The sequence below is a fragment of the Macrotis lagotis genome, chromosome 6 (genome assembly GCF_037893015.1).
Source record: "Macrotis lagotis isolate mMagLag1 chromosome 6, bilby.v1.9.chrom.fasta, whole genome shotgun sequence".
NCBI lineage: Eukaryota > Metazoa > Chordata > Mammalia > Peramelemorphia > Peramelidae > Macrotis > Macrotis lagotis.
The window spans coordinates 149,005,174-149,032,975 of NC_133663.1; the positions used below are offsets into that span (position 1 = coordinate 149,005,174).

At 34.8% G+C, this 27,802-nt stretch overlaps 1 protein-coding gene across 1 annotated transcript in view; it reads right to left on the bottom strand.

Moving 5' to 3' along the window:
- The window catches only part of LOC141492249 (polyprenal reductase-like), a 64,201-nt gene extending 37,439 nt beyond the window's left edge, over positions 1-26,762 (bottom strand). Inside the window, 1 exon segment of the mRNA XM_074192767.1 lies at positions 26,696-26,762. Within this exon segment, the coding sequence (XP_074048868.1) occupies positions 26,696-26,762 (67 nt within the window).
- Positions 26,763-27,802: the final 1,040 nt, after the last annotated feature.

Sequence of the window (27,802 nt, forward strand, 5' to 3'; positions counted from 1 at the left end):
ATATTTACTTCACAGCATTATTATGAGTTTCATATTAGACAATATATGTGAATCACTTTGTAAGCCTTACAACAAAATGCTATAGAGAATAATAGGAACAGTGACAAGGGAATAGCTTCTTAAAAATGAAATTTATCCTTGATCTGAAATGGAGAACATCTAGGCATTTTTTAAAAAACTCTCTCTTGTCAAAAGCACTTAGCTCGTGTGTTTGACTCAGAGAAGGCACCATGCTTATTTTTTCCTCTTGTCTTTCCCTCATCTTGTTGGTACATATTGGACCAAGGGACAAACAACACTTTGGGTGTTGTCTTTAGGGAAATATTAAAGGATTACTATGTGAAGGATTGGATGATTTTTGTGGATTGTTAGCCAAATAAACTTCACAGGACCTGGGAGTCTTAGACTGAAAAACTTTTTTGATTTCTAGTATTGTTTTATGGTTTGACATTTCAATGAGTCTGAGAAAATTCAACAGCTAAAGGAGTAAGGCACAACTATTGTCTTCCACTTTCCTAGCACAAATTCTGCCTTGATTTTATATATATATATATATATATATATATATATATATATATATATATATATATATATATATATGTATGTTTTGTATGTATGTATATATATAATGTGTATGTATATATTTGTAAAAAAATAAATGCACACATAGAATTAAAACAAAAAGAGAAACTGACATTTGTGTTGTCTTTTGTGGAGAACAAAATCTCAGTGTTTGCCTATATTCATTTTGAGAGAATAAAAAGGGGAGGAAAATCCTTGTGGAAGGAATTAACAAGAGAGACACTGATGTTTCCTATTGTAAAGAACCAGAAAATTACATTTTTGGCTCTTTGGAACATATGGTTGTCTAATTAAAATACTATAATGCTTCCCTTACTCTTTCAAGAGTAACAGTACAAGAACAACAACACAAACCTTCTTCCTTTATGTTAAGAACTGCATACTTGCAAGTGAGGATTTCATGCCCTTATCCTGACTAACGAAAACTTTCTTGCCCCAGGTCTCTGAATTAAAATAAATTAAAAAGTTTCTAGAAAAATATCTGCATCTTTGATTTCTGGAAAGTATTTGAAAAAAGGGTTACAAGGGCAAAAAATCATTTGTGATAAAATATGGGGTATATATGTTTTAATATTGAGCAAAAGATTTTTACAAAAGGTTATTTGCAAAAATTATTTATATTCTAATTCCTTGTATAATACTGTTTTTTTCAAATAATTTTACTAACTTTTTTTTTATCAGATTCTTCCTCATTATTTCCATTCTCAGGTTTTGCTAGATGCATTCAATGGTTATCAGATATGATAGACTTTAAGGGAAAAAATCAGAGTGATCCAGTGCATTTTCATTCTTTAATATATGTTATAAAATCACTTTTGAAATATCAAAGGGTGTGAAGTCATTTTACATTTTCTTTGAGTTAGGTTTGGCAATAGAGTGTGGCTCACAGTGATAAGCTAACTCCACTGGAGCACATCAATTCAGCATAGTAAAACCATCGAAGGGTTTAAACATTTAAGTCAGAGAGATAAAATAAAATTCATCAATTACTATGCATATGAAATAATTTCCAGGGACACTGACCCTTGTTTTACATGAGCAAAAACATTAAGGAGGCACTTTCCCCCCATTAGAGTATATCAGTAAAACAAGTTTCAAATAAAATCCCTTTTCAATACAGATAAAATTATTTTAGATGCAGCAATTAAAATGTAACAAATATGCTTAGTTTTCTATGCCACATGGTCATAAATGTCACATTACAATGTGAAAATAAAGAAATAAATAAGCCAAAGGTATTGATTATGAAGGTATTGTGATTTTAAGACATATTCAAAATGACTTGATCCACTTTCTACACTGGATAGGTGAGGTTGAAAGGTCAAGATAATTTACAGACAATAAATTTGCTGTCTAATCTATGGTCCATTTGTACAGAAATACCTTCCCAAAAGTAATCAAAGAAAAATATGACAAAAGTCAGCATCTGCAATGATTTTTACCTATTTTTCTTACTTTTTGATTTCAAATTTAAAAATTAAGAAGTTAAACTTTACAATAAGAACAACTAATTCTTCATCAATTCATCCTTTCATACCGCTCCATAGAATTTCTAAAATTCAAAAACTAAAATAACAAAATCATTAACACCATATTAGCAAATTTCTTGACCTCTTCAAATGAGATTTTCATCTATGAAATAGGGATAAATGAATTGTTTCACTTTTTTCACCGGAAGAAAGAACTTTGTAAATATATAAAGTCAAATAAATATATCATTCAATTATTAACAAACCTAAAATTTCAAGAGAAAAATCAATAAGTGAAATTAAAAATGTTTACTTGATCAATATTTTCACCATGAAGCAGTAAAATCGCCAGACTATAAATTAATATTCATTTGGACAATTTTCTTCTTCCAATCCATAAAAAGAGGCTTTTAGCTAAAGGGATACTATTTATATTTTTTAATAGAAGGATATAACTTTGGTTCACTTTTGCAGGAACTCAGTTAGAGAATAAACTTATTTAATAGATAACTATTGTTATCAAATTATAAGGTTTTGTAATTTGTAGAGAGGTCAGCTAAGAAAACAGCCAAAAACTAACATTATACATCATGAAATCCCCATTCCTTTAATTTTGAAATTTAAAAAGAAAAAATCTATAATTAAATACCAGGATAACAATCATGAAATGATAACTCAATCAACTTAAGCTTTTTTTTTTAATTAATGCATTTCAAGGGTAAAACATCCCAGGGGACCAAAGGATATATTTTAAGCTGAAGATAGTACTGAAATTATATTATTTTCTAACATAAATCACAGGCCACTGCTCTCAATTATTTGATTTGCAAATATTCTGTTTTAAGATGAATTTAGATTTTGAAAATTCAGTACAACAGTAAGTAAGCAGAAAGTTCAAATAAATAAAGTTTCCCTGAGGACCTTATTATTGTGGGATTCTCTTTTCCCAAATGTCTACTATAATGAGTGAGATAATTTAGGTAGGAATTGAGGTTGCAACATTCTTGGGAGTCTTGGGTAAATAAGAGCATATTTTCTTTGTTTCATATACTGATATTCCAATATTATATCTAATCTGTCACCTGCATTTGTATTGAAAAGAATTCAGCATGCTTATTATTCTCAGAACTTAATTTGTTTTATTATCTAGGTCTAAAATCTCACTTGGTTTACTAGAATATAAAAGAACTAATTTCTTTATGAAGCTTTGTGCCCCATACTAGAAAGTTAATGTGTAAATTCACAAGTATTAGCATAAATTGTCAGTGACTTCAGTACAAAGGTCAGCATATGGGTGGACACTGAAAATAATAGCTTAGTTTCTCAGCAATACAATGATATAAGACAATTCTGCAAAACTTATGAAAAATGTTACCTACTTCCACAGAATGTACTGATAGAGTTTGAATACAGATCAAAGCATATTTATAAAAGCAAATCAACAACTTTCTTTTTCTTAAATTTTTGTCTATATACTTTTTCACATCATAAAAAATAAGGTAATATATTTTGAATGACTGCCATTATATAACATATTAAATTTCCTTCTTTTCAATGAGGGAGAATTTGGTGTGCAAAATTTAGAAGAACATGTTAAAAATTTAACATAGTTAAAAAATAAAACATTAAAAAGAAGTGTAAACTACACTTATTCCTTGCCAAATGAAAAACAAATAAAAAATATAACTAAGGATTATGTGACCATTAGCAGTTCATTTAAAATTTCAATGACCAATAGTTTATGTCAAAAGGGTACATTTAATAAATTTTTATTGATTACATTTTTTTGCATTGCCATAATTTTCCCCAGTACCCTACTTCCTTACGTTCCTATACAACCATCTCCTATAACTGGTAACATTTTGATAATTTATTATTTATTCTTAACAGTTTTAAAAATGTTGAGCTCCAAATTCTCATTCTCCCTGAAGTACCTACTCTATTGAGAAATCAAACAATATATCAATGATGCATATTAAATCATAGAAAAATCTTCATATTAGTACTATTGCAAAAAGTAAGGCAAATGATAAAAATTATACTTTCATTTTCACTCAAAGTAGATGGAATTTCTATTGGGTGACATTTGGAATTTTGTTGAATTATTTGTCTTTATCAGAGTAGCATGTATATCATAGTTATCATTTTTACAATATTACTGTTGTTGTATACAATGCTCTACTAATGAAGTTAGTAGTACTTCACCTTGCATCAATTCATATGTCTTCATGATTTTCCTGAAAATATCCTGCAAGTCATTTAAATTTTTTTGCAATTAAATATTTATTTATTTTTCAACAACATGGAATGGTAGTTTTCAACAATCATTTTTGCAAGGTTTTGAGGTTTACATTTTCCCCCTCCTTTCTTCCCTCTCTCATCCCCTTGACTGAAAACAATCCTACATAGATCATGCATGTAAACTCACTGAAAATCATTTCTTATATCACGGTTCTATTTCATCACAATTATATTCCACAGCTCTTTTATTTGTTCTCCATTTAATTGATCTATCCCCAATTTCCAGGTTTTTAGCCACCAGAAAGTTATTCTAAATACATGTATGTGTACAAATAATTTACACATATACCTATATATTTGTACAAACATAATACATACATATGTATGCATTTATGTATATGTGTATATTTATTTAAAAAAACTTTTTGGGTCACAAACCTAATAGTGTCTGGGACAACAGGAATGCACAGTTTTAAAACCCTTGGGAGATAGTTATAAATAAATCTCCAAAATGATTGGATAAGTTCACCATTTCATCATGGGCTCATCATTTTACTTATTTACCCACACCCCTTCCAGCATCTGTCATTTCTGATATGTATGAGGAGTGCTTCAGAGTCGTTTTAATTTGCATTCCTCTAATCAATATTGATATAGAGCAGTTTTTCATATGACTATAGATAGTCTTGATTTCTTCTGTTTATGTAAGACCCTGAATGTGGAAACCTGTGAACTTTAGCCTGAATGCCTCTAAGACCCTGAATGTAGAAACCTATGAACTTTTGCCTAAATTCTGCCCCTATGTATCTGCTTGGTCAGCTTGCTGAGTTTCTGCCTGATCAACTTCTGGAGATTCTGCCTGGTCAGCTCTCAGACCATGCAGCAGGGGGGCTTCTCCTAGGACCTGCATCCAATAAGAACACGCCGCACCATCTCAAGACAATCAGCAGGAAGATGCTTGGAAATCCTCCACTGAACCATATATAGCATCTCTCCTCACTTTACTCGGGGTTCCAGGATCATAGCCCTGTCCTAGGATGGAACCCTAGCTCGAGCTAGTTTAATAAACCCTTGCAATTGCATTTCCATCGCGTCGAATGCCTCTGTTCTGTAATTGGGGACTTTTCTCTGACCTTAACATTCATAGCTTTATCCATTCATGAGTTGGTGAATGACTTTTTTTTTTTGCAAATTTATCTCAATTTCCTTTGTATTTGAGAAATGAGTCTTCTCTCAGAGGCACTTGCTATATATATTTTTTGATAATATTTTATGGTCTGTGAAACCTCTTAGCAAAATGAAGTTTCTCTGCTTATCTCTTAATTAGTTATTGTTTTGCTTTACCTGAGATCATAGTTGCTACCCCTGTCTTTTTTTTCTTCAGGTGAAGCACAACAGATTCTGTTTTAGTCCTTTATTTTAGCCCTTTATGTTTTTTAAATGCATTCCTGGAAATATATTTCTCAATGTAAATCACTTCTTTCTCTGGAATTAGATAGAATTTTTATTTTGCAATGGAATTGTCTTCAATCGTCTTCATCAGTGTAGCACATCTTGTAAATAATGTATTGTTTTATTCTGGTTTCTAATTCATACCGCTATCTGCTTCTGTTTTATGTGTGAATTCATACAATTCACATTTACAGTTACAATAACTAAACTGTGAATTTCCCTCAATTTTTTATGCTTATTATTTACTTTTTTTACCCTGTTCCTTCTCAAAACTATTTTACTTTAGATTACTTTCCTTTAATTCACTCTTCCTCTTATCCTTCTTAAATTGTTTTCTTATCCCCTTCCATTCCTACTTCCTAGTTAGATAAACCAGATTTTTTACATTCAAATTTGTGCGTTTACTAACTAGTTTGATTTGTTCCCAACAAATGCTGTTTACACAAAAGACCATCACAAATAGTAAATAGCAAACAAATTCATCTTTTCAAGGATATAGCAAATTGAAATCTTATATACATTGTAGTTTACTGAAGGTTACACATGAAGGAATGAACTCTTGGGCAACTAGGTGGTGCAGTGGATAGAGCAGTAGTCAGGAGGCCCTGTTCATATCTTACCTCACAAAGTTAATAATTACCTAGTAGGGGCTTTATCCTCAAGTAATTGCCCTTTTTAATGTTCTTTTCACTCTTCTCTTATTAAAATTTTTCTTGTCTCTCAAAACATAGCTTATGTTTCATATTTTCCTTGATATCTTTACAGATGATTCTAATTTAAAATATCACATATTCTTTACTCAAAATGGTTATTGCTTAATCATCTATTTATCTTAGGACATTCCCTTTTTATATACAATTTTCCCCTAAAAAGCTTACAAATGTATTAATATAAGTATCCTCTCTATCAAAAAAATACAAACCCTTCCTACAGTAGTAACCTTTTAGTCTGCAGCTAAAAATAGTTATCTACTAAGTGGATAATATGTTGCTGATAAAACTTTTTGAACTTAAGCAGGCTTTCAGAGTGATACACAATATTCTGTCACCTGATTTGATCATGAAGTTTTGTCAGTATTTAGGATGTGCCAAGATTAATATTATTAGTATAGCTTTGAAGAAAACAGTTGATTCTTTTCAGATCAAAATAAGACATCCTAAGAAAATTTCAGGAATTGGAACTGAAATCATCATTTAATTTTGTGTAATATTTTTTAAACTTGTATGTGACATCTCGTGTCTACATTAAAAGCAGTTATCATCTCATTCGCCTTGTTCCTTAAGTCTATAAGATAGCTACATGTTACTAAATAAACTGTTTAACAGACAGGGTAATATTTGAGTTGCCCAACAGATGACAATACCCCTTAAACTTCTTGATTTCTCTATGGTACAAATGTGGGAAAGTCAAGTTAAAGTCTAGAGTTGAATGAATATTTAAGTATCACATCTCATCTTTGTGATACAGTTCCCAGACTGCCCTACACTACCTACCCCCATGATGTGTGTGACTTTTTGCTCCACCCAAGTGTCTGGTTCTTACTCAGTACAATACAGCCTTTTCCCATCCTTAAATCATGGAGTCCACAAAACACAGAAGATAAGCACATGGGGAAGCTATACCACCCATGTCCCAGACCCAGGATCTCTATCCTATCTCACACGGCCCTGCAGAGTTCAATAAATTGAATCACAAGGTAAATAACCCTAGAAGTCTGAGTCCAAAAGTGGTACTTTTCCCATACAAGTTATGCCCTAAGGCAGCCCCCTCCTACTCAACCTTATTTCCCCCCTCCTCCTTCTCCCAGCAATGCTTAGTCCCTGTCTCTGGTCATGCTTTTGGGGCAAGGATTCTTACAACTTATGTCAATATCATTTACCTGCAACTCTTCCTGAAGGGATCTGGAGAATCTAGAGATGAATGGAGGTGTGTGTGTGGGGGGAGGGGTGCGAACAGTGCAGTCTCCTCCTCCTCCTCCTCCTACAGCTCTCCTCAAAATGTTTCAAAAATATTAAATCTATGATCAACAACCTTATTCCATTTTGAGGGCTCTTTTCTTTTATTTATCCATATGCTCCACTTTCTAGTCATATTCTTGCCTTTATGGTCTTGATCCCTAAATTTACATAAGACTGAGATACTTAACACACTCTGACAGCACAATTTATTTGACATAGAGAAAAGGAAAGGAAAAAGTTAGGAACTAAAATTGGAACCATGAAATTTTATTAATCACCCTGATATGTAGTTTGTTTACTCAAATCTTTGGTATATAGAAGGAAAATATTAAACTATTTTTGGATTATAAGAACAGGAAGAATATTGAAGAAAAAGAAATTATTAAAAATTTTTGAAATATCTTGACTAATTCTTTGATCTTGACTAATGTGTAATAAGAATTTGCTCCTTGAATGATAGATTAATCTAAAACCTGGTCTAAATAAGATCTTACTACAAAGTGAGTTTCTTTAAAATTCAGTCTATGAGGATTCAGTAGTCTACTTGGAACATACTGAAATGTTGTGAAGGGAAAGGATAATCTCGTCTATAAAATTTATTCCTAATAATTCTCTCTTTATCACTATGCTTGTTGTTCAATTGTATCTGATTCCTCACGATCCTATTTGGAATTTTCTTGGCAAAAATACCAGAATGATTTTCTATTATCTTTTCCAACTCATTTTATAGATGAGGGAACTGAAACAAACAGGGTTTAGTGATTTCCTTAGAGTCACGCAACTAACAAGTGTTAGGTGAAATTTGAACTTAGGTCCTTCTGAATCTTCCTTTTCCATCTTTCCTCCTTTCTCCTATTTCTCTCATGTCATCCCTGGTGGTGTGTTAATAAAGCTTAAATCCATTTATTTTATGGGGGGAAATGAACAAATTTGAGAATTATCCTTCTGTTAGCTTTCCATTTAGAAGTTAATTGTTAGTTATTTCATGAGATCTCCATGTTTTGATTAGAGGTGTTATTATATGATAGTACTTACTGATGTGAAAAACAAGAGTTAAGAAATCCCCGATGTGAAAAACATTAGTTATGAAATTCAAATATACTCTCATTTATTTATTGGCAATAAGTAACTTATAATCAAGACATAATGTCTTAACTAAATAAGCAATTAGCTCTCTGAATGAAAATTAACATTGGAGGATTATTCCTTAATTTGAAAATAAACCTTTCCTCTAGCACATGACTCAAACTTTTGCTCTTTTACTAACACATATTCATTCTTTTGTTTATTTTATTATTTAAGTTCTAACATCATCCTTTGCATATGAGGGAGGGGGATGAATTATTCTATTTTATAAGACTGGAAAAACTCACATGAAAACATATTTCATCATTTTTTCTTTATAATAATGACAATAATAATAATAGCTAAATATTTACTAATGGTAAATATTTATATAACTTTTTGAATAGTGTCTCATATGAACTCTGTAATAACTTTGTGAGGAAGATGCTATTATAGCCTTCATTTTACTGTTAAGGAAACTCTATGGCTCCCCAATACTATCTTTGATTTCTTGGGAATACAGACCTAGTAATGGTATTATTGGGCCAAAGGGTATATAGTTTTATAGTCTTTTGGACAAAATTATGAATGCTCTCCAAAATGGTTAAATCAGTTCACAACTCCACCAAAAGAGCATTAGTGTCTACATTATTCCATTTCCTTTCCAACATTTGCATTCAAATTTTTCTGTAATATTATTAAATCAGTCAAACACATTCACATAATCAGGAAATTGGCCAAAGCAGAATTAGAATTCAGATCTTTCTGACTCCAAGCCCAGCATTCTCCCCACTGTATAAATGATGCAATAATATGAGGTAAATTATGTAATAATTATTTATATGGAACTTTATATATATTCTTTTATTTGTTTCTCCCTATAGCCCCATGAGATGGGTAAGAAAGAACAACTGCTATTAGTCGGTAAATGAAGAAACTCATGCTTAAAAACATTAAATTACTTTTCCAAAATCACAAACACAGTAAATACCAGAGCCATGAAGGAATGGAACCTAGATGCCTCTTCTAATACCAAGTTCATCGTACTTTCCATTTTCCTCAGCTACTTAACAGCACTTGATAGCACCTTGCCTTGCTAAAAAAATGATGCAAGAAGTGCTGAGTAGTGAGTTTTCTGTTATCAATTGTTCAAGAGAGTCTGAATTAGCAAAAGTTATTCCTCTATCATTTATAGAGTTGGATATTCAAACAAGTGACTGTAAATAGTTCTTCCTTCTCTAAGATTAATTATTCATTATAGCTCCCTAATACTAACACATAATTCTTGGAAACAAGGAAAAATAATGTGGGAATATGAATAATGTATGTTTTATACAGGGTTTTATGATGATCTGATTGTCAAATTGATGCAACATTTTTGAAAAGCTTATTTGTAAAGAAAAATTTTATTTTTCTCGATTATTTATAATGAAATTTCTCTCATTTTTTTGGAAATATTTTTTAAATTCTAAATCCCCTTCCTTCTTCTTGAGAAGATAAGCAATTTGTTATAGATTATATGTATGCAACTATGAAAACATCTTTCCATATTATCCATATTGCAAAAGAGAACAAAACTAAAAAAAGAAAAATCAAACAAGAAAAAAGAAAAATAAACATTTTTCTGTAAAAAAATAATATGCTATATTATGTATATTCAGACTTTATTAATTCTTTTTCTGGAAGTGGTTAACATTTTTCATTATAAGTCTTAGAGATTATCTTGTATCATGTTATTGCTGATCACAGTTGATCATCACACAATATTGCTATTATTCTGAACAATGATTTCTTGAGTCTTCTCTTTGTATCTGATTATATAAATGATCCCAGAAACCATCTTGCTCATTATTTCTTATAGAATGATAGTATTCTATCACAAAGATGTCCCATATCTTATTCAACCATTCCCCATTTGATGGGCATTTTTTTCAATTTGCTTTGATCTCTTGGGAATACAGACTAGTAATGATATTGTTAGGTCAAAAGGTATTTATAGTTTAAAAGTCTTTTGGGCAAAATTACAAATTGCTCTCCAAAATAGTTAAATCAATTCATAACTCCATCAAAAATGCATTAGTGTCTACATTATAACATATTCCTTCCAACATTTGCATTCATACTTTTCTGTAATATTACAACAGATATGTTATGTAGTAGAACCTCAGAGATCTAATTTCCCTTCTAGATGGTGGAATGAAGGCAATAACTCATCTGAATTCTCCCCCAACTCCTTCCAAATACTTTTAAATAATGACTGTTAACAGATTCAAGAACAGCAGAATTCACAAAAAAAATGGAGTGAAAGAATTTTCAAGTTCAAGAAAACTTTGAAAATAAGCAGGAAAGGTTTGTTGCACCACAATGAGAGTAGAACACAATGCAGTGCAAGACCTGCCAGTGCAGACCAGCTCTAAACTCCCTGGGAACTATCAGCTTGTTGACTGAATCCTAGTCATCAGTGGCAGTTTTGAGACATCTCAGCCCAAAGACACCAAAGATAACTTAGAAGTTCAGCAGCAAAGGTTTATTGAACTGAGGTGAGAGGGGAGCATAGTCTAGTACAGACCACATTACATATATCCAGCAAACAAGTAACAGGTCTTGAATAATCAGGAGCATCACAAATTACATTCAGAGGTCTCAACTCACAGACTATAAATGTGTCGAGCAAATGGTCAGGAGACTGCAGAGGTCGCTTTCCTAGAACTAAGTAAAGATCCTCAGGTTTTGTCTATACTCAGATCTTTGTCCCAGTCCTGCTTCCCAGTTCCAGGGAGAAGAGGAGCAGTAGCACACCAGAGATTGTTGCTGTAGGGAAGTAGGTACATTCCTCACAGTTACAGGACAAAAAAAAATTATTTAAGGTTTTTACATCAATATTCATTAGAGAGACTGGTCCATAATTTTCTTTGTATGTTTTGGTTCTGAGAAGAACTGAAAAGTTTAGGTATCAGCACCATGTTGGTGTCATAAAAAGAGTTTGGTAGAATTCCTTCTCTTATTTTTTTTAAAATAGTTTTTGTTAAATAGAAATTAATTGTTCCTTAAATTTTTGGTAAAATTCATTTGTAAATCCATCTGGACCTGGAGATTTTTTTCTCCTGGGAGTTTATTGATGGTTTCTTCAATTGCTTTTTCTAAAATTGGGTTATTTAAGTATTTCATTTCCTCTTCTATTAATCTGGGCAGTTAGTACTTTTGTAAATATTCATCCATTTCACTCAAGTTGTCCAATTTATTGATACAGAGTTTGCCAAAGAGCTCCTAATTATCTCTTTAATTTCCTCCTCATTGTTGGTTAGTTCACCCTTTTCATTTTTGATACTGGTTATTTGGTTTTTTCTCTCTCTTTTTAAAGCAGATTAACTAGAGGTTTGTCTATTTCATTGACTTTTCATACAACCAACTCAGTTTTATTTATGAGAACAATGGTGTTTTTGCTTTTTATATTATTTATCTCTACTATCTTCTTAGTTTAGTACTTATCATCAAACAAGATAAGGCAGTCTACCATTCTCCCAGTCCATCATCAAATAGGTGAATAGCTAAGAATGCAAGGTCACTCTTCTCTGGAAGTATTCTACTATTTCCTTCTAACAGAATCAGGAGAGTGTCTGAGAATGCAAGGCCTCTCCCTCTTTTCTTCTAAGAATAGTCTAAGGGTAATAATCTGTCTTTGTTTTTAATGAATTTTAACCATGAGAGGACTTCACTAGGAATATTAACTTTTAAAAGGGAATATTCCACTCATAAGTAACTCAACTTTTCTTCTAGGAATCTGGAAGCTATCTTGCTAGGTGCATACATGTTTAGTAATGATATAGCTTCATTTTCAATGGTGCCTTTTACAAATATACAGTTTCCTTCCTTATCCTCTTGAATGAAATTGATTTTTGCTTTTACTTTGTCTGAGAATAGAATCACTACCCCAGATTTGTTTTAATTTCAGCTGAGGTATAATATATTTTGTTCCAGTCGTTTACCTTTGCCCTGTGTGTATCTCTCTGTTTCAAATGTGTTTCTTGTAAACAACATATTGCAGGATTCTGGTTGTTAATCCATTCTGCTCTATGTTTCCCTTTTATGGGATAGTTCATCCCATTCACATTTATATGTAAGTTTACTAATTCTATATTTCCTTCTATGCTATCTTTCTCCATTTATATTTATCTTTTTTCCTTTTCTTTTGTTCCTCCTCTACAAAATTTTACTGCCTTTTCTCTTTGATTTATCTTTTTAAAAATTTAAATTTCAGTTTATTTTCACTTATACCTTCCCTTCCCTTTTATCAGTCCCTTCTTCCCTTATCTTCCTCTTTCCCAGCCCCCCCCCCGCCAAAAAAAAAAAACTTTCATCTAGATTAAGCTAGATTTTTAAACCCAAGTGGGAATGTATCTTTTTTTCCTCACTGGGCTAAATCTATTAAATAGAATTTACATAGCATTCATATTCTCCCTTCTTTTCCGTCTAAAATTATAAATCTTTATGTCTCCTCCCTTGGTGTTCTAATATGCTTCATCAACTCCTATTGTTATCAAGATATCACAGATTGTTTACTTGATTGTTTGATAAGCACCTTTGACTCAAATTGCATCAAATTATAATTATAATTTTTTTTTCCCTTACTCCTTTTCAAGTATCTCTAAGTACACAAAATCTTCTTCTCAAGCCAAAATATCCTCCAAAGCTGCATATTTTCTTGAACTATTTGTGTCCCTCCCTCCAGGCCTATTTCCTTTTCCAGTTTACCTCCTCCCCTCCCCACCAAGGTACTTAACACCTTGTTATATGAAACTAGGTCCTCTATCTCTCCCACTTTACACCCCTTCCCAAACAGGGTACTTAACTCCTTGTTAAGTGAAGTATCTGATCTAATTTACTGAAAGTATCTTGAAGATCTCTAAGTACTGGGAGGCTTTGGAGGTCTCACTGAGAACTTTACAAATGATGTAAAGTAATAGAGATACTGTCTCAGGTCCTTGCAGTTTATGATACCCTCATTAGACAAGGTGCTTAGCACCTTGTGATTAAAGCCAGTCAGAGTGTAATGAGATACTTAAGTTAAAGTTGATGCTCCTGCTTTTTTCAGGGGTTTTAATCTCAAACATACTCATTTGATTTTGGACCTCTTCAATTAAGGGACAAGACCCAATTAAACCTGTATCCCTTAGGTTCATTCTCTTTAATTATATTCTACTCTCTTAATTATCCTTAGAGAAGTAAAGTTCTAATGAGTTAAAATTGTTGTATCTTCCCTTATAAGAACCAACATTTGCTTAAACAAGTTTTGCATTTTCAGTCCCTTTTTCATTTAGATTTTTTTATGAAATTCTTGAGTCGTGTATTTGGCAAGTGTATTCTCTGTTCAGTTCTAAACTGGATTTTAGCAGGCTGTTTTCTTTGGCATTTTTTGAATCTCCTTCACCAATCTGTTGATTTGATTTTCATGATTTTCCTGCATTGCTCTCATTTCTCTTCCCAATTTTTCTTCTACCTCAATTACTTGAGTTTCAATTTTTTTAAACTCTTCCTTAGCTTGAGTCCAATTCCTAAATTTCTTGAAAGCTTTGGATATAGAAGCTTTGACTTTGTCTTCTACTAAGTGTATGTTTAGATCCTCCATGGGAAAAAAGCAATTTTCTATTGCCTGATTCTTTTTTTTCCCTGTTTATCCATTTCCCCAGTCTATCATCTGGTTTTGATGTTCTTCCCAAGCTTTTGAGTATTTTTGGGACACCCCCTCCCCAAAGACTTCAATTCCTTCAATGAGATATGAAAGACTGCGACAGCTCTCTTGATCTGTAGATGACCACAAGCACTCCCCTTTGCCCTGGAGGGTACCTGTACCTATGGTAATAGGGGGCACCAGACTGTGACCAAGGTTTGAATATGGACCAAGCAACAGAATCTTTTCCCAGGTAGAGAGACCTTGACAGTCTACCTTCACCCCCTTACTGTATATGCACTGAGCACTGTGGAATCAGCTGGTGATGTCCTGCTAGGTGACTTTACAGGCCTGCATCCATTTCTGGGCCAAGTCTGTGTTAAGATCTAAGTTGTACCTAAAAATAAAAAAGGATGATTAAACTACTTCAGGGGAGACTAGGTGGCACAGTAAATAGAGCACCTAGCTGTGTGGCCTTGGGCACGCCACTTAACCCCATTACCTTGTCAAAACTTTAAAAAAAAAGATCTAAGCTGCACTGGATGAACTCACTTACCTTCCTAGTTGTATTTGGTGATCCCTGGGCTGAGAGGTCTGGAAAACACTTTGCTACTACAAACTCTCTGCAACTACCAGGCTGTTCCTGGAAGGTTGGCGCTTGTTTGCTCAGATGTGGCACAGCTACTGCCTGGGCTGTGCTGCAGCTTTTTCCAACTGGTACCAGTTGGAAAGACCTTTCCTGTGAATCTACCAGGTTGTCTTGGACTGGAAAATTGTTTCACTCAGTCTTTCCATGGTTTCTGCCACTCTAGAATTTGGTCAGAGATATAATTTTGTGGCTTTTGGGGATTTTCCAAGGAAGAGCATCTGGGAATTCCTGCCTTCATGCTGCCATCTTGGCTCTATCCTGATTTATATTTTCATAAATTTTACTTCATTCTCTATATATTCAAGAAATGACACCTTTATCAATATCTGCTTTGTTTTTAATCTTGAATGTGTTGGTTTATTTATGTAAAAAACTTTTTTTAATTTCATGTAATCAAGCTTACCTATTTTATATTTCCTAATATTCTTCATTTCTTGTCCAAAAATTCTTCATTTATCCATACATCTGAGAGGTAGTGCATTACATGCTACCCTAATTTATTTAAGGTATCATCTTTTACTTCTAAATCTTGAAAATTTTGGTTTTGAGTCTATTATCTACCAAAGTGCTTTTCAGTTTTCCCAAAAACTTGTGTCTTTGAATTTAACAAATATGATATTACTATGGTAATTTACTGCATATTATACAGTCTATAAATTTTTCCGATCTGCTATTGCTACGTCAGCTTTCTTGACTTTTTTTTATTGATTCCCTTGATATTCTTAAAATTTTAGTCTTTCAGATGTATTGTGTTATTATACTTTTTAACTCTAAAATATTGTTGGTAGTTTATCATTGAATAAAGAAATTAATTTCAGTAAATTTGGTAATTTATTATATTGGCTTAGCCTTTGGGCAATTAATAGTTTTTATTTGTCTAGATCTGACTTTATTTGTGTGAAAAGTCTTTTGTAATTTTGTTCATAAAATTCCTGGGTTTGTCTTGGCTCTTTTAAATATTTAATATTGTCTATAATTATTTAAAATAGAATTTCTCTATTTACCTCTTTTTCAACTGGACATTATAAGTGATGCATAGAAATGTTGATTATTTTAGTGGTTTTAATTTAAATTCTGTAACTTTACTTTTTTATTATTTCAACTAGCTTTCTTTGCATTGATTTACTATAATTTTTTTGTATAACACCATTTCATCTACTTTGTCTATTTTAGTTTTCTCTATTTATTTTTTCTTTTGTTGCTATAATCAGTATTTCCAGCATGAAACTGCATAATAATAGTGATAATGGATATCCTTGATTTACCCAAGATCTTATTGTGAAATCTTCTAGCTTATCCCTATTACAGATAATGATTACTAATGGTTTGGATAGGTACTAGATTTAGATAGTAGAAAAAAAGTTTTCAATAGGAAGGAGAATTGTTTTTATCAGAAGTATTTTCAGTAATTGATATAATCATATGATATAAAAATATTTTCCCCCAAATACATGTACAAACAATTTAACAATTTTTTTTTCTAATTTGAGTTCCAAATTCTTTCCCTTTCTCACTACTCTCCCCTACCTGGGATGGTAAACAATCTAATATAGATTATATTTATACAATCAAATCATATGAATTTTGCTGCTATTGATATAGTTGATTGCATTAATTTTTTTCCTAATATGAACCAGGTCTACAATCCTGGTATGAATTCCACCTATTCAGAGTCCATGATATTTGTGATAACTTTTTAAAATTTTTTTTGTTGTTGCAAGGCAAATGGGGTTAAGTGGCATGCCCAAAGCCACCCAGCTAAATAATTATTAAGTGCCTGAGGCCGGATTTGAATTCAGGCACTCCTGACTCCAGGGCCAGTTCTCTAGCCACTGCGCCACCTAGCTGCCCCTGTGATAACTTTTTGTGATGTCTCTTTACTTGAATTTTATTTAAAATTTTGTTTCAATATTATTATGGATTCTTTAGAGAAATTGGTATATAGTATTCTTTCTGTTTTTGCTCTTCCTGGTTTTGGTTTTACCCAGACGTTTGTGTCATAGGTAGAATTTAGTACCATTTTTTGGCTATTTTTTTCCAATAGTGTGTATATATATACACACACACACACACACACACACACACACACACACACATATTACTTGTTCTTTAAAAGTTAAGTAGAATTAACTTGTGAATTCATCTGGTCTTGGAGAGTTTTTCTTATGAACCACATTTATGAGTTGTTCAATTTCTTTTTATAAGGTAGGTTTATTTAAATATTATATTTCCTCCAGTTAATCTGGGCAATTTATATTTTTGTTAATATTCATCTTTTTCACTAAAGTTGTTAGTTATATTGGCACATACCTAGACAAAATATCATCTATTAATTACTTTAATTTTATCCTTCATTGGTGTAAAATTCTCTTTTCATTTTTAACCTTTGCAAATTTTAAAGCCCTATACAAACATCAGTTGGCAGCTGGTGATAAGGATATGATCTGGTATTAATGCGTGAAAATCCAAAGTTCTAAGACCTGCTTCTGACATAGATGGAGGGTTTGTGACTTCTGGAACCTACTTGACCTCTAATTGCTTTAGGCATTTTTATAATATTGTAAACTTGCCTGGAAAGAAAAAAAAACAACAATATTCAGAATATCTTCTTATCACCATTCAATTTTCTCATATTTTAAAAGAACACTCTTAGTGTAGTTGAAAAAAAGTTTTAAAAAAAAAAGATTCTAAGGACTATTTTTTTTTTTTACTGGTGGTATCTATTTTGGCCCTCGAAGTTAGTAAATTTACTCTTTCAAAAATATTTTATTGATGCTTTTTATTTATTTTATGTTGATATTTTCCACTAGTATCCTTCTTCCACCTTTTTTCTCAGAGACTTTCTCAATAATAAATAGCATTTTTAAGATAAAAAGAAAAGGTTTAAATATATACATATCTGATAGTTCTATTGAAAAATTCTGAAAATGTATGCAATGCACAAAAACATATGCACCTTCTAATTCTGAAAAGGTGTCGTCAGATCTTCAAGGTTTTCATTTTAATCCTTTTATTTCCCTCTTCCCCCCTCTGACTTTCTTTTTTTACTTGGCTTCTATTATCTGGCTCTGTCTTTTTTTTCTATTTCTCCCTTCTGCCTCCTCCTTCTTCATTTCTTTCTCTTTGTCTCTATCTCTCTCTCCAAGTCTCCCCTTTCCTTATTCTTAGGATCTCTCCTTATTTATTGTATTATTCATTATAAACTTAAATAAAAACCTTTGCTTTCAAGTTTGACATTTATTTTATAATTTGAATTCAGGCTTGTCTCAAAGTGATTGCTATTACCATCAATTATGAGAAACTTACTGTCTCCCTTCTTGCAAAGGAATCTTATTTGGTTCTGTTCGTCTGTTTTCTTTCACATATAAAATGACATGCTTAGCTTCTTTTTAGGAAAAAAATTGCATTTATGTCTACTATTTCTTTCTTTCTACCATGCATTATAGTAAAATATATGTGGCTAAACTAAAATACACTCAAGCCATAGGAACAAGATTCAAATAATGGTTTTATCATAGCAATTGTGTAAACTTTGATAAGTCCCTTTACCTCTCTAAGCCTTATGTTGTTAATGTTGAAAATGAAGGAATTGCTTCATAAGACCTCTAAAATACCTTTCAGTTTTAGTTCTAGAAACCCTTTGCCTTGTTCTCTTGAAGTTATGAAATTTCCCATTTTTCATGCCCATGAAAGATAACCAGGTGGGGAAGCTTTTATTAGTGTACTCAATCAGTGTTGGTCCCATAATTTTTGTTTTTTTTTAGTTTTTATAAAAGATATTATTTGAGTTTTACAATTTTCCCCCAATCTTGCTTCCCTCGCCCCACCCCCACCCCACAGATAGCACTCCATCAGTCTTTACTTTGTTTCCATGTTGTACCTTGATCCAAATTGGCTGTAATGAGAGAGAAATCATATCCTTAAAGAGAACAGAATTCTCAGAGGTAACCAGATCAAACAATCAGATATCTGTTTTGTTTTTTTTTTTTTTACGAATTAAAGGGAATAGTCCTTGTACTTTGTTCAAACTCCACAGCTCCTTATCTGGATACAGATGGTACTCTTCCTTTGAAGACTGCCTAAAATTGTTCCCAATTGTTGCGCTCATGGAATGAGCAAGTACTTCAAGGTTGAACGTCACTCCCATGTTGCTGTTAGAGTGTACAGTGTTTTTCTGGTTCTGCTCATCTCACTCAGCATCAGTTCATGCAAATCCCTCCAGGTTTCCCTGAAATCCCATCACTCCTAGTTTCTAATAGAACAATAGTGTTCCATGTCATACATATACCACAGTTTGCTAAACCATTCCCCAATTGAAGGACATTTACTGGATTTCCAATTCTTTGCCACCACAAACAGGGCTGCTATAAATATTTTTGTACAAATAATTTTTTTACCCTTTTTCCTCATCTCTTCAGGGTATAGACCTAGTAGTGGTATTGCTGGGTCAAAGGGTGTGCACATTTTTGTTGCCCTTTGGGCATAGTTCCAAATAGCTCTCCAGAAGGGTTGGATGAGTTCACAGCTCCACCAACAGTGTAATAGTGTCCCAGATTTCCCACACCCCCTCCAACAATGATCACTATCCTTCCTGGTCATACTGGCCAATCTGAGAGGTGTGAGGTGGTACCTCAGCGAAGCTTTAATTTGCATTTTTCTAATAATTAATGATTTAGAGCATTTTTTCATATGGCTATGGATTGCTTTGATCTCCTCATCTGTAAATTGCCTTTGCATATCCTTTGACCATTTGACAATTGGGGAATGGCTTTTTGTTTTAAAAATATGACTCAGTTCTCTGTATATTTTAGAAATGAGTCCTTTGTCAGAATCATTAGTTGTAAAGATTGTTTCCCAATTTATTACTTTTCTTTTGATCTTGATTACATTGGTTTTAGCTGTGCAAAAATTTTTTAATTTAATGTAATCGAAATCATCTAATTGGTTTTTAGTGATGTTCTCCAACTCTTCCTTAGTCATAAACTGTTCCCCTTTCCATAGATCTGACAGGTAGACTAGTCCTTGATCTTCTAATTTGCTTATAGTATTGGTTTTTATGTCTATGTCCTGTAACCATTTGGATCTTATCTTGGTAAAGGGTGTGAGGTGTTGGTCTAATCTAAGTTTCTTCCTTACTAACTTCCAATTATCCCAGCAGTTTTTATCAAAGAGGGAGTTTTTATCCTGGTGGACTGACTCTTTGGGTTTATCAAACAGCAGATTACTATAATCCTCTCCTGCTTTTACACCTAGTCGATTCCACTGGTCCACCACTCTATGTCTTAGCCAATACCAAACAGTTTTGATAATTGATGCTTTATAATATAATTTTAGATCGGGTAGTGCGAAGCCACCTTCGTTTGCATTTTTTTTTCATTAAGTTCCTGGCAATTCTTGACTTTTTATTTCTCCATATGAATTTACTTACACTTTTTTCTAACTCATTAAAGTAATTTTTTGGAATTTTGATTGGTAGGGCACTAAACAGATAGTTTAGTTTTGGTCGAATTGTCATTTTTATTATATTAGCTCTCCCTATACTTGAGCAGTTGATATTTGCCCAGTTATTTAAATCTGATTTAATTTGTGTGAGAAGTGTTTTATAATTGTTTTCAAAAATATTCTGAGTCTGTCTTGGCAAATAGACTCCCAAGTATTTTACAATGTTTGAGGTTACTTTGAATGGGATTTCTCTTTCTAGCTCTTCCTGCTGTTTCTTGCTAGTCATATATAGGAAAGTTGAGGATTTATGGGGGTTTATTTTATAACCTGCAACTTTGGTAAAATTGCTAATTGTTGCCAGTAGTTTTTTAGATGATTTCTTGGGATTCTCTAGGTAGACCATCATGTCATCTGCGAATAGTGAGAGTTTTGTCTCTTCCTTCCCAATTCTAATTCCTTTAATTTTTTTTTCTTCTCTAATTGCTGATGCTAACATTTCTAATACAATATTGAATAGTGGTGGTGATAATGGGCACCCTTGTTTCACCCCTGATCTTATTGGGAATGCCTCTAGCCTCTCCCCATTGAGTATAATGCTTGTTGATGGTTTCAGATAGATACTGCTAATTATTTTAAGGAACAGTCCATTCATTCTTACAGTCTCTAGTGTTTTTAATAGGAATGGATGCTGTATTTTGTCAAAAGCTTTTTCAGCATCTATTGATATGATCATATGCTTTCTGATAGGTTTGTTATTGATATAATTGAGTATACTAAGAGTTTTCCTAATTTTGAACCAACCTGCATTCCTGGAATAAATCCTAGTTGATCATAATGTATTATCCTAGTGATGACTTGTTGTAGTAGATTTTCTAAGATTTTATTTAGGATTTTTGCATCTATATTCATCAGGGATATAGGTCTATAATTGTCTTTCTCTGCTTTAACTCTTCCTGGTTTAGGTAACAGTACCATACTGGTTTCATAAAAAGAGTTAGGCAGAGTTCCATCTTTCCCTATTTTTCCAAAGAGTTTATATAGGATTGGAACCAATTGTTCCTTAAATGTTTTGTAGAATTCACTTGTGAATCCATCAGGCCCTGGAGATTTTTTTTTAGGGAGTTCAATAATGGCTTGTTGAATTTCTTTTTTCTGAGATAGGGTTGCTCAGGTACTTAATTTCTTCATTTAACCTGGGCACCTTATATTTTTGTAAATATTTATCCATTTCACTTAGATTATCAAATTTATTTGCATAAAGTTGGTCAAAATAATTTTGAATTATTACTTTAATTTCCTCCTCATTGGTGGTGAGTTCATCTTTTTCATTCATAATACTAGCAATTTGTTTTTCTTCTTTCTTTTTTTTAATCTAATTGATGAGAGGTTTAACAATTTTATTGTTTTATTTCATAATACCAACTTTTGGTTTTACTTATTAATTCAATAGTTTTTTGCTTTCAATTTTATTAATTTCTCCTTTGATTTTTAAAATTTCTAATTTGGTATTTGATTGGGGATTTTTGATTTGTTCTTTCTCTAATTTTTTTTTAGTTTCCCGTTTAGTTCATTGATTTCCTCTTTCTCCAATTTATTCATATAAGCATTTAGAGCTATAATATATCCCCTGAGAGTTGCTTTGAATGAATCCCATAGGTTTTGGTATGTTGTTTCATTGTTACCATTATCTAGGATAAAATGGTTAATTCTTTCTATAATTTGTTTTTTGGTCCACTCATTTTTTAAGATGAGGTTATTCAGTTTCCAATTTGCTCTCCGTCTTATATCTCCCTGGCCCAGTGTTGCATATGACTTTTATTGCATTGTGATCTGAGAAAGATGTATTCACTATTTCTCCCTTTCTGTAGTTGATCATTAGGTTTTTATGTCCTAGTACATGGTCAATTTTTGTATAGGTTCCATGTACTGCAGAGAAAAAGGTACATTCCTTCCTATCCCCATTCAGTTTCCTCCATAAGTCTACCATATCTAATTTTTCTAACAATCTATTTACCTCCCTAATTTCTTTCTTGTTTGTTTTATGATTTGATTTAGCTAGATCCGATAGCAGGAGGTTGAGGTCTTCTACTAGTAGAGTTTTGCTGTCTATGTCTTTCTGTAATTCTTTCAGCTTCTCCTCTGATTATTTGGGTGCTGTCCCACTGGGTGCATATATATTCAATATTGAAATGTCTTTATTGTCTATGCTACCTTTGGGGAGGATAAAGTTTCCTTCCTTATCTCTTTTAAGGCTATCTATTTTTGCTGCTGCTTTGTCTGAGATAAGGATTGCTACCCCTGCTTTTTTTACTTCAGCTGAAGCAAAATATATTTTGCTCCAACCTTTTACCTTTACTCTATATGTATCTCTCTGCTTCAAATGAGTTTCTTGTAAGCAGCATATTGTAGGATTCTGGTTTTTAATCCACTCTGCTATTTGCTTAAGTTTTAAGGAAGAGTTCCTCCCATTCACATTCAAGGTTATGATTACTAATTCTTTATTGCCCTCTGTGCTATCTTCCCTCTGTTTGTATTCCCCCCCTTTCCCCCCTTTTATCCATATTCCCCAGTATTTTGTTTTTGAATACCACCCCCTTCAGTGTGTTTGACCTCCTATATCACACCCTCCCCTTTCTTTCCCCTTTCCCTGTTCCCTTCCCTTCCTTTTGTTATATCCCCTTATTTTCTCCACTCCACTCCCCTTCCCTTTCTCTGTCCCCCCTCCCCTTTTCCCCTTTTAATTCTTGAAAGGTTAGATGTTTTATAAGTTAACTGAGTATGTGTACGTTGACTTTAAGCCAAGTCTGATGAGAAGAAGATTCAGGTGTTTCCCCTCTACTCCCTTCTTCCCCTCTATTACCATAGGTTTTTTGTACCTCTTAGTATAATGAGATTTGTCCCATTCAATCCCCTCCCTCCTCCCATCTCTTTCATGTCCCCCTTTTTAGGGAGGTAGTTTATTTTTTTTAGATCATTCTGTCTAAGTCATAGAAAATTCTGAGTGTCTGTCCCTTCTAGTTCAGTATATTCTGTTGAATAGAGTCAAAATTCCTGAGAGTTATTAGACTCTTTCTCCCCAGTGTAGTTAAAGTCAGTTACATCCCATTAGATATCAGTCTCATGGATAGGTCATGGATGTCCATCATTTCTGGCTCAGTATATTCTCTCTGTTAGAGTTACATTTCTCAGGATTTATGAGAGTCTCTTCCCCCCCCCCCCCCATGCTGGGATATAGCCAGTTCCAACTTGCTGGATTGCATTTTTTATCTTTTACTGCCCCCCCCCTTTTTTTACCTTTTTATGTGTCTCTTGAACCTCCTGTTTGATATCCAAATTTTCTGTTTAGCTCTGGTCTTTTCATCAGAAATTTTTGGAATTCTTCCATTTTGTTAAATGTCCATCTTTTTCCCTGGAAGACAAGGCTCAGCTTTGCAGGAAAGTAGATTCCTGGCTGCATTCCAAGCTCCCTTGCTCTTCGAAATATCTTGTTCCAGGCCCTTCGATCCCTTAAAGGTGATGCAGCCAGGTCCTGCGTGATCCTTACTGTGGCTCCTTGATATTTAAATTGTTTCTTTCTGGCTGCTTGCAGGATTTTCTCTTTTATCTGATAGTTCTGGAGATTGGCCACAACATTTCTTGGTGTTTTCATTTTAGGATCTTTTTCTGGTGGGGATCGATGTACTCTTTCAATAACTACTTTGCCCTCCGATTCGATGATGTCAGGGCAGTTTTCCATCACTAGATCCTGTAATATTAAGTCCAGACTTTTTTTCTCTTCAATGTTTTCAGAAGTCCTATAATTTTCAGGTTGCCCCTCCTCGATCTATTCTCGAGGTCAGTGGTTTCGTTGATGAGGTATTTCACATTTGCTTCTATTTTTTCTGTTTTTTGATTTTGTTTAACTGACTCTTGCTGTCTCATGGAGTCATTAGTTTCTGTAGACTCCATTATTTTTGGGGGGAAGGAGTTTTCTTCATTAACCTTTTCCAATTGGTCAATTCTACTTTTGAAAGAGCTCTCCATTTGACCAATTGAAGTTTTGAGAGAATTAATTTCTTTTTGCATTTGCTCATTTGAGGATCTGAGAGAATTGTTCTCATTTTGTAATTGTCCAGTTCTACTTTCTAAGGTTTTGTTTTCTTGTTGCAAGGTATTAATTGTCTCCCCCAAATTTTCCAGTTGATTTTGAAACTCCTTCCTTATTTCTTCAAGGAAGTCTTTAAGTGCTGGAGACCAGATTGTATTCTCCTCAGATGTTCCAGGTCTCTCTGGGTTGGGGTCTTTCCCTTCCAGGAATTTTTCTATGGATCCACCTTTCTGCTGACCCTTCTTCATTATGCTAAACCTTGAGTTGGGTGGGGCTGGTTCACTGGGGCTTGGGATCTCTAAAGGCTTTACTGAGTGCAGTTTCTCTGGCTGGCCAGTAGGAGGTGCTGGTTGCCCTCTCTGGATTGTCTGTGACCTTCATTGCGAGACCTTCTCCCTTTGCTTGAGGGAGGGAATTGGAACTATTGAATTCTTTTGCCTTCAATCAATGGTGGGCTTTACCCTGGTCTGAGGTTATTCCTCAGCTGGGCTGCTTCTTTTGCTCACACACCTAGGCCCGAGGCAGAAGTAATTTGCATTTGTTTGGGAGGAGGCCTCAGTGCAATGGAGGCATGGACTCAGTGTTTCTCAGACCTGAGGAGCCCAGGGATGGTGTCTCCAGCTCTCCTGCACCAGACCTCTCCCTGCAGCCCCTTCCCCAAGCTCCAGGGGGACAGCACCAACACCAGTGCCTCCGCTTCCCCGTGGACCCAAGGCCCCTTCGTCCAGCCCCACCTCTGATCCAGCAGGTCCAGCTCTCAGGCCCTCAGATTCCCGCTTCCGATTCAGCTGTTGATCTGACTGATCTTCTCTCGGAGCTCAGACTCACCTGCCGGTACTCAGCCAGGGCTCCTGCAGGAGACAAATGCCGAGTTAGATTTTCCTCTCCTGGCTTTTCTTTCTGGGTTTACTGGTTCGGATTTCTTTTAAGAGGTTTGTTTCATGTGATAGATGGGGAAGAGATCAGGAGTCTTTAGAACTGTGCCTGTCTCTTCTCCGCCATCTTGGCCGTAAGTCGAACTATCATCCCATACTTTTAAAAAAATAGTTTAATTGTTTTTGCTAGCTTTTGTCATGCTGATTTTATCATCCTTGTATAAAACCTGTCAAATCTTTGTCCCCTTATCACTACTACTTTTTCATGGCCTTGTAAACTCCTTGAGATTAAAGAGTATTTTTTTTTTATATGTGCATCTTTTTTGGTGGGGGGGTTCTGCTGTTAGGGTCCAAGAAAAATCCCCAATCTTTGAACAGAGACAATCGACATGATGGAGATGTAATAGCAAGGGTTTATTAAACTAGCTCAAGCTAGGGTTCCATCCTAGGACAGGGCTAGGATCCTAAAACCTTGAGTAAAATGAGGAGAGTCATTATATAAGGTTCAGTCATGGAGTTTCAAGCATCTTCCTGCTGATTGTCTTGAGATGGTGTGGCGTGTTCTTATTGGATGCGGGTCCTCAGGGAAGCCCCCTACCCCCATTGAAAGGTTTGAGAGCTGACCAGGAAGAAACTTAGAGAGCTGACTAGGCAGAAACTTAGGAGCGGAATGGAGGCAAAAGTTGATAGTTCATAGGTTTTGACATTCAGGGTCTTACACTGCAAGGCAAATGGGGTTAAGTAGCTTGCCCAAGGCCTATTAAATGTCTGATACTGAATTTGAACTCAGGTACTTCTAACTCCAGGGTTGGTGCTTGTTGGGGGCCGCCGACCAAGGTTGGTTGGGTAAATCCCTGCCCTCTCACTTACCTTTATCCATGGTAAGTCTTCGGTCGTCACCGGCCTCCAAAGAGGAATAACCAGACAGAGCACCCGAGGTATCGAAATGGTGTTTATTCAAGAGTGATCACATCTCTCTCTCCCCCCCCCCCCCCCCCCCACCCCCCCCCCCCCCCCCCCCCCCCCCCCCCGTCGTGCCACAATCTATATACCTGAGGCCACACCTCCTCCCACCCTCTAACCCAATAATACATAAGTCTTCTGAAAAATCTCCTTATAAGGTACTTCATACAGTCAAGCTAGCCACATCCCTTAGTCCCTCCCCCAACATCTCCCCCTTTTTGTTTAAACAATGGGAAATCCCCACGGTAGGCCTTGAAGCGCTGCGTTGCAAGCTTAGAATCTTTCGCAGGTGGCCGCAGGAGCGGGAGCATCCTGTCTTAGGTCATCTCCTCAACCCTGAACCTTACCCATCCTAGGAACCCGACACCCTCGGGCCCTGTCTTAGGCAGCCGGGCGGGAGAGGTTGCCCGTCATCAGACGCTCCCGTCTTATTCCCGGGGTGTGACATGTCATCCATGGAGGCAAGCCAAACCTGCGGGTCGGCTCCAGTCTCTAGGGCCATGATGGCCTTCTGGGTCAAGAGCCTATATCCATATTGTTGGTGGCGAAGTCGGTAGAGGCACCATACAAGGAAGCATATTATCAGAAGTGTCACGGCACAGGAGGCCCCAAGGCCCCCCCATGAAGCGAACCACCTACCGACTCCCGCAAACCAATTACTTAATCCCTGTTGAATGTCAAAATCAATCTGCGTATTATTGAGACTGTTAACAGCGAGCCGCAGCTCCCAAATCAGCTGATCAAAGTCATTATTCCACTCATCAGTCAGGAGGGAAGACAGGTTGCGTGACAATTCAGCAGCAGCCGCGGTCTGACGGGACACATTAACCAAAACGGCCGCTGTCTGGGCCTGCCCTTGCATAGCTACCACTGCTGTTGCAATCGCAGCAGTGCTGGCAGCAGCTGCAATGGCAATAGATAAGGATGGGATGTCACGCAAAGCCCGGGAAAGTTGTACCTGCACCCCACAGAGAGTGCTCCCCACATATTATCCATCTGATCCTGTAATAAATCAACCCTTTGATTAAGGATCAGAATCCCTCCTCTCAACTGAGCGTTTAGAGCCATCTGTGTGTCAAGGGCAAGAGAAATCCCAAAGTCCCTGGGCCGTCGATAACTCCAAGGAACGGGGTTGTTCAGAGCTGGGATAGGAACAGAAGTGGGGATACGGGCAATAATAGCCCTGCTATGCCTCGTTCCATTCCAGCATTGGCTAAGCACACAAGTCTCTTGAGCACACAAGAGGGTCCCATTAGTAGTATTGGTCAAGATGAACAAGAAAGGGGGCCATACACACACTGGGGTAGCTGGAACCGATATATTGCTCCTGGGAATGATGTGAGCAGAAGCA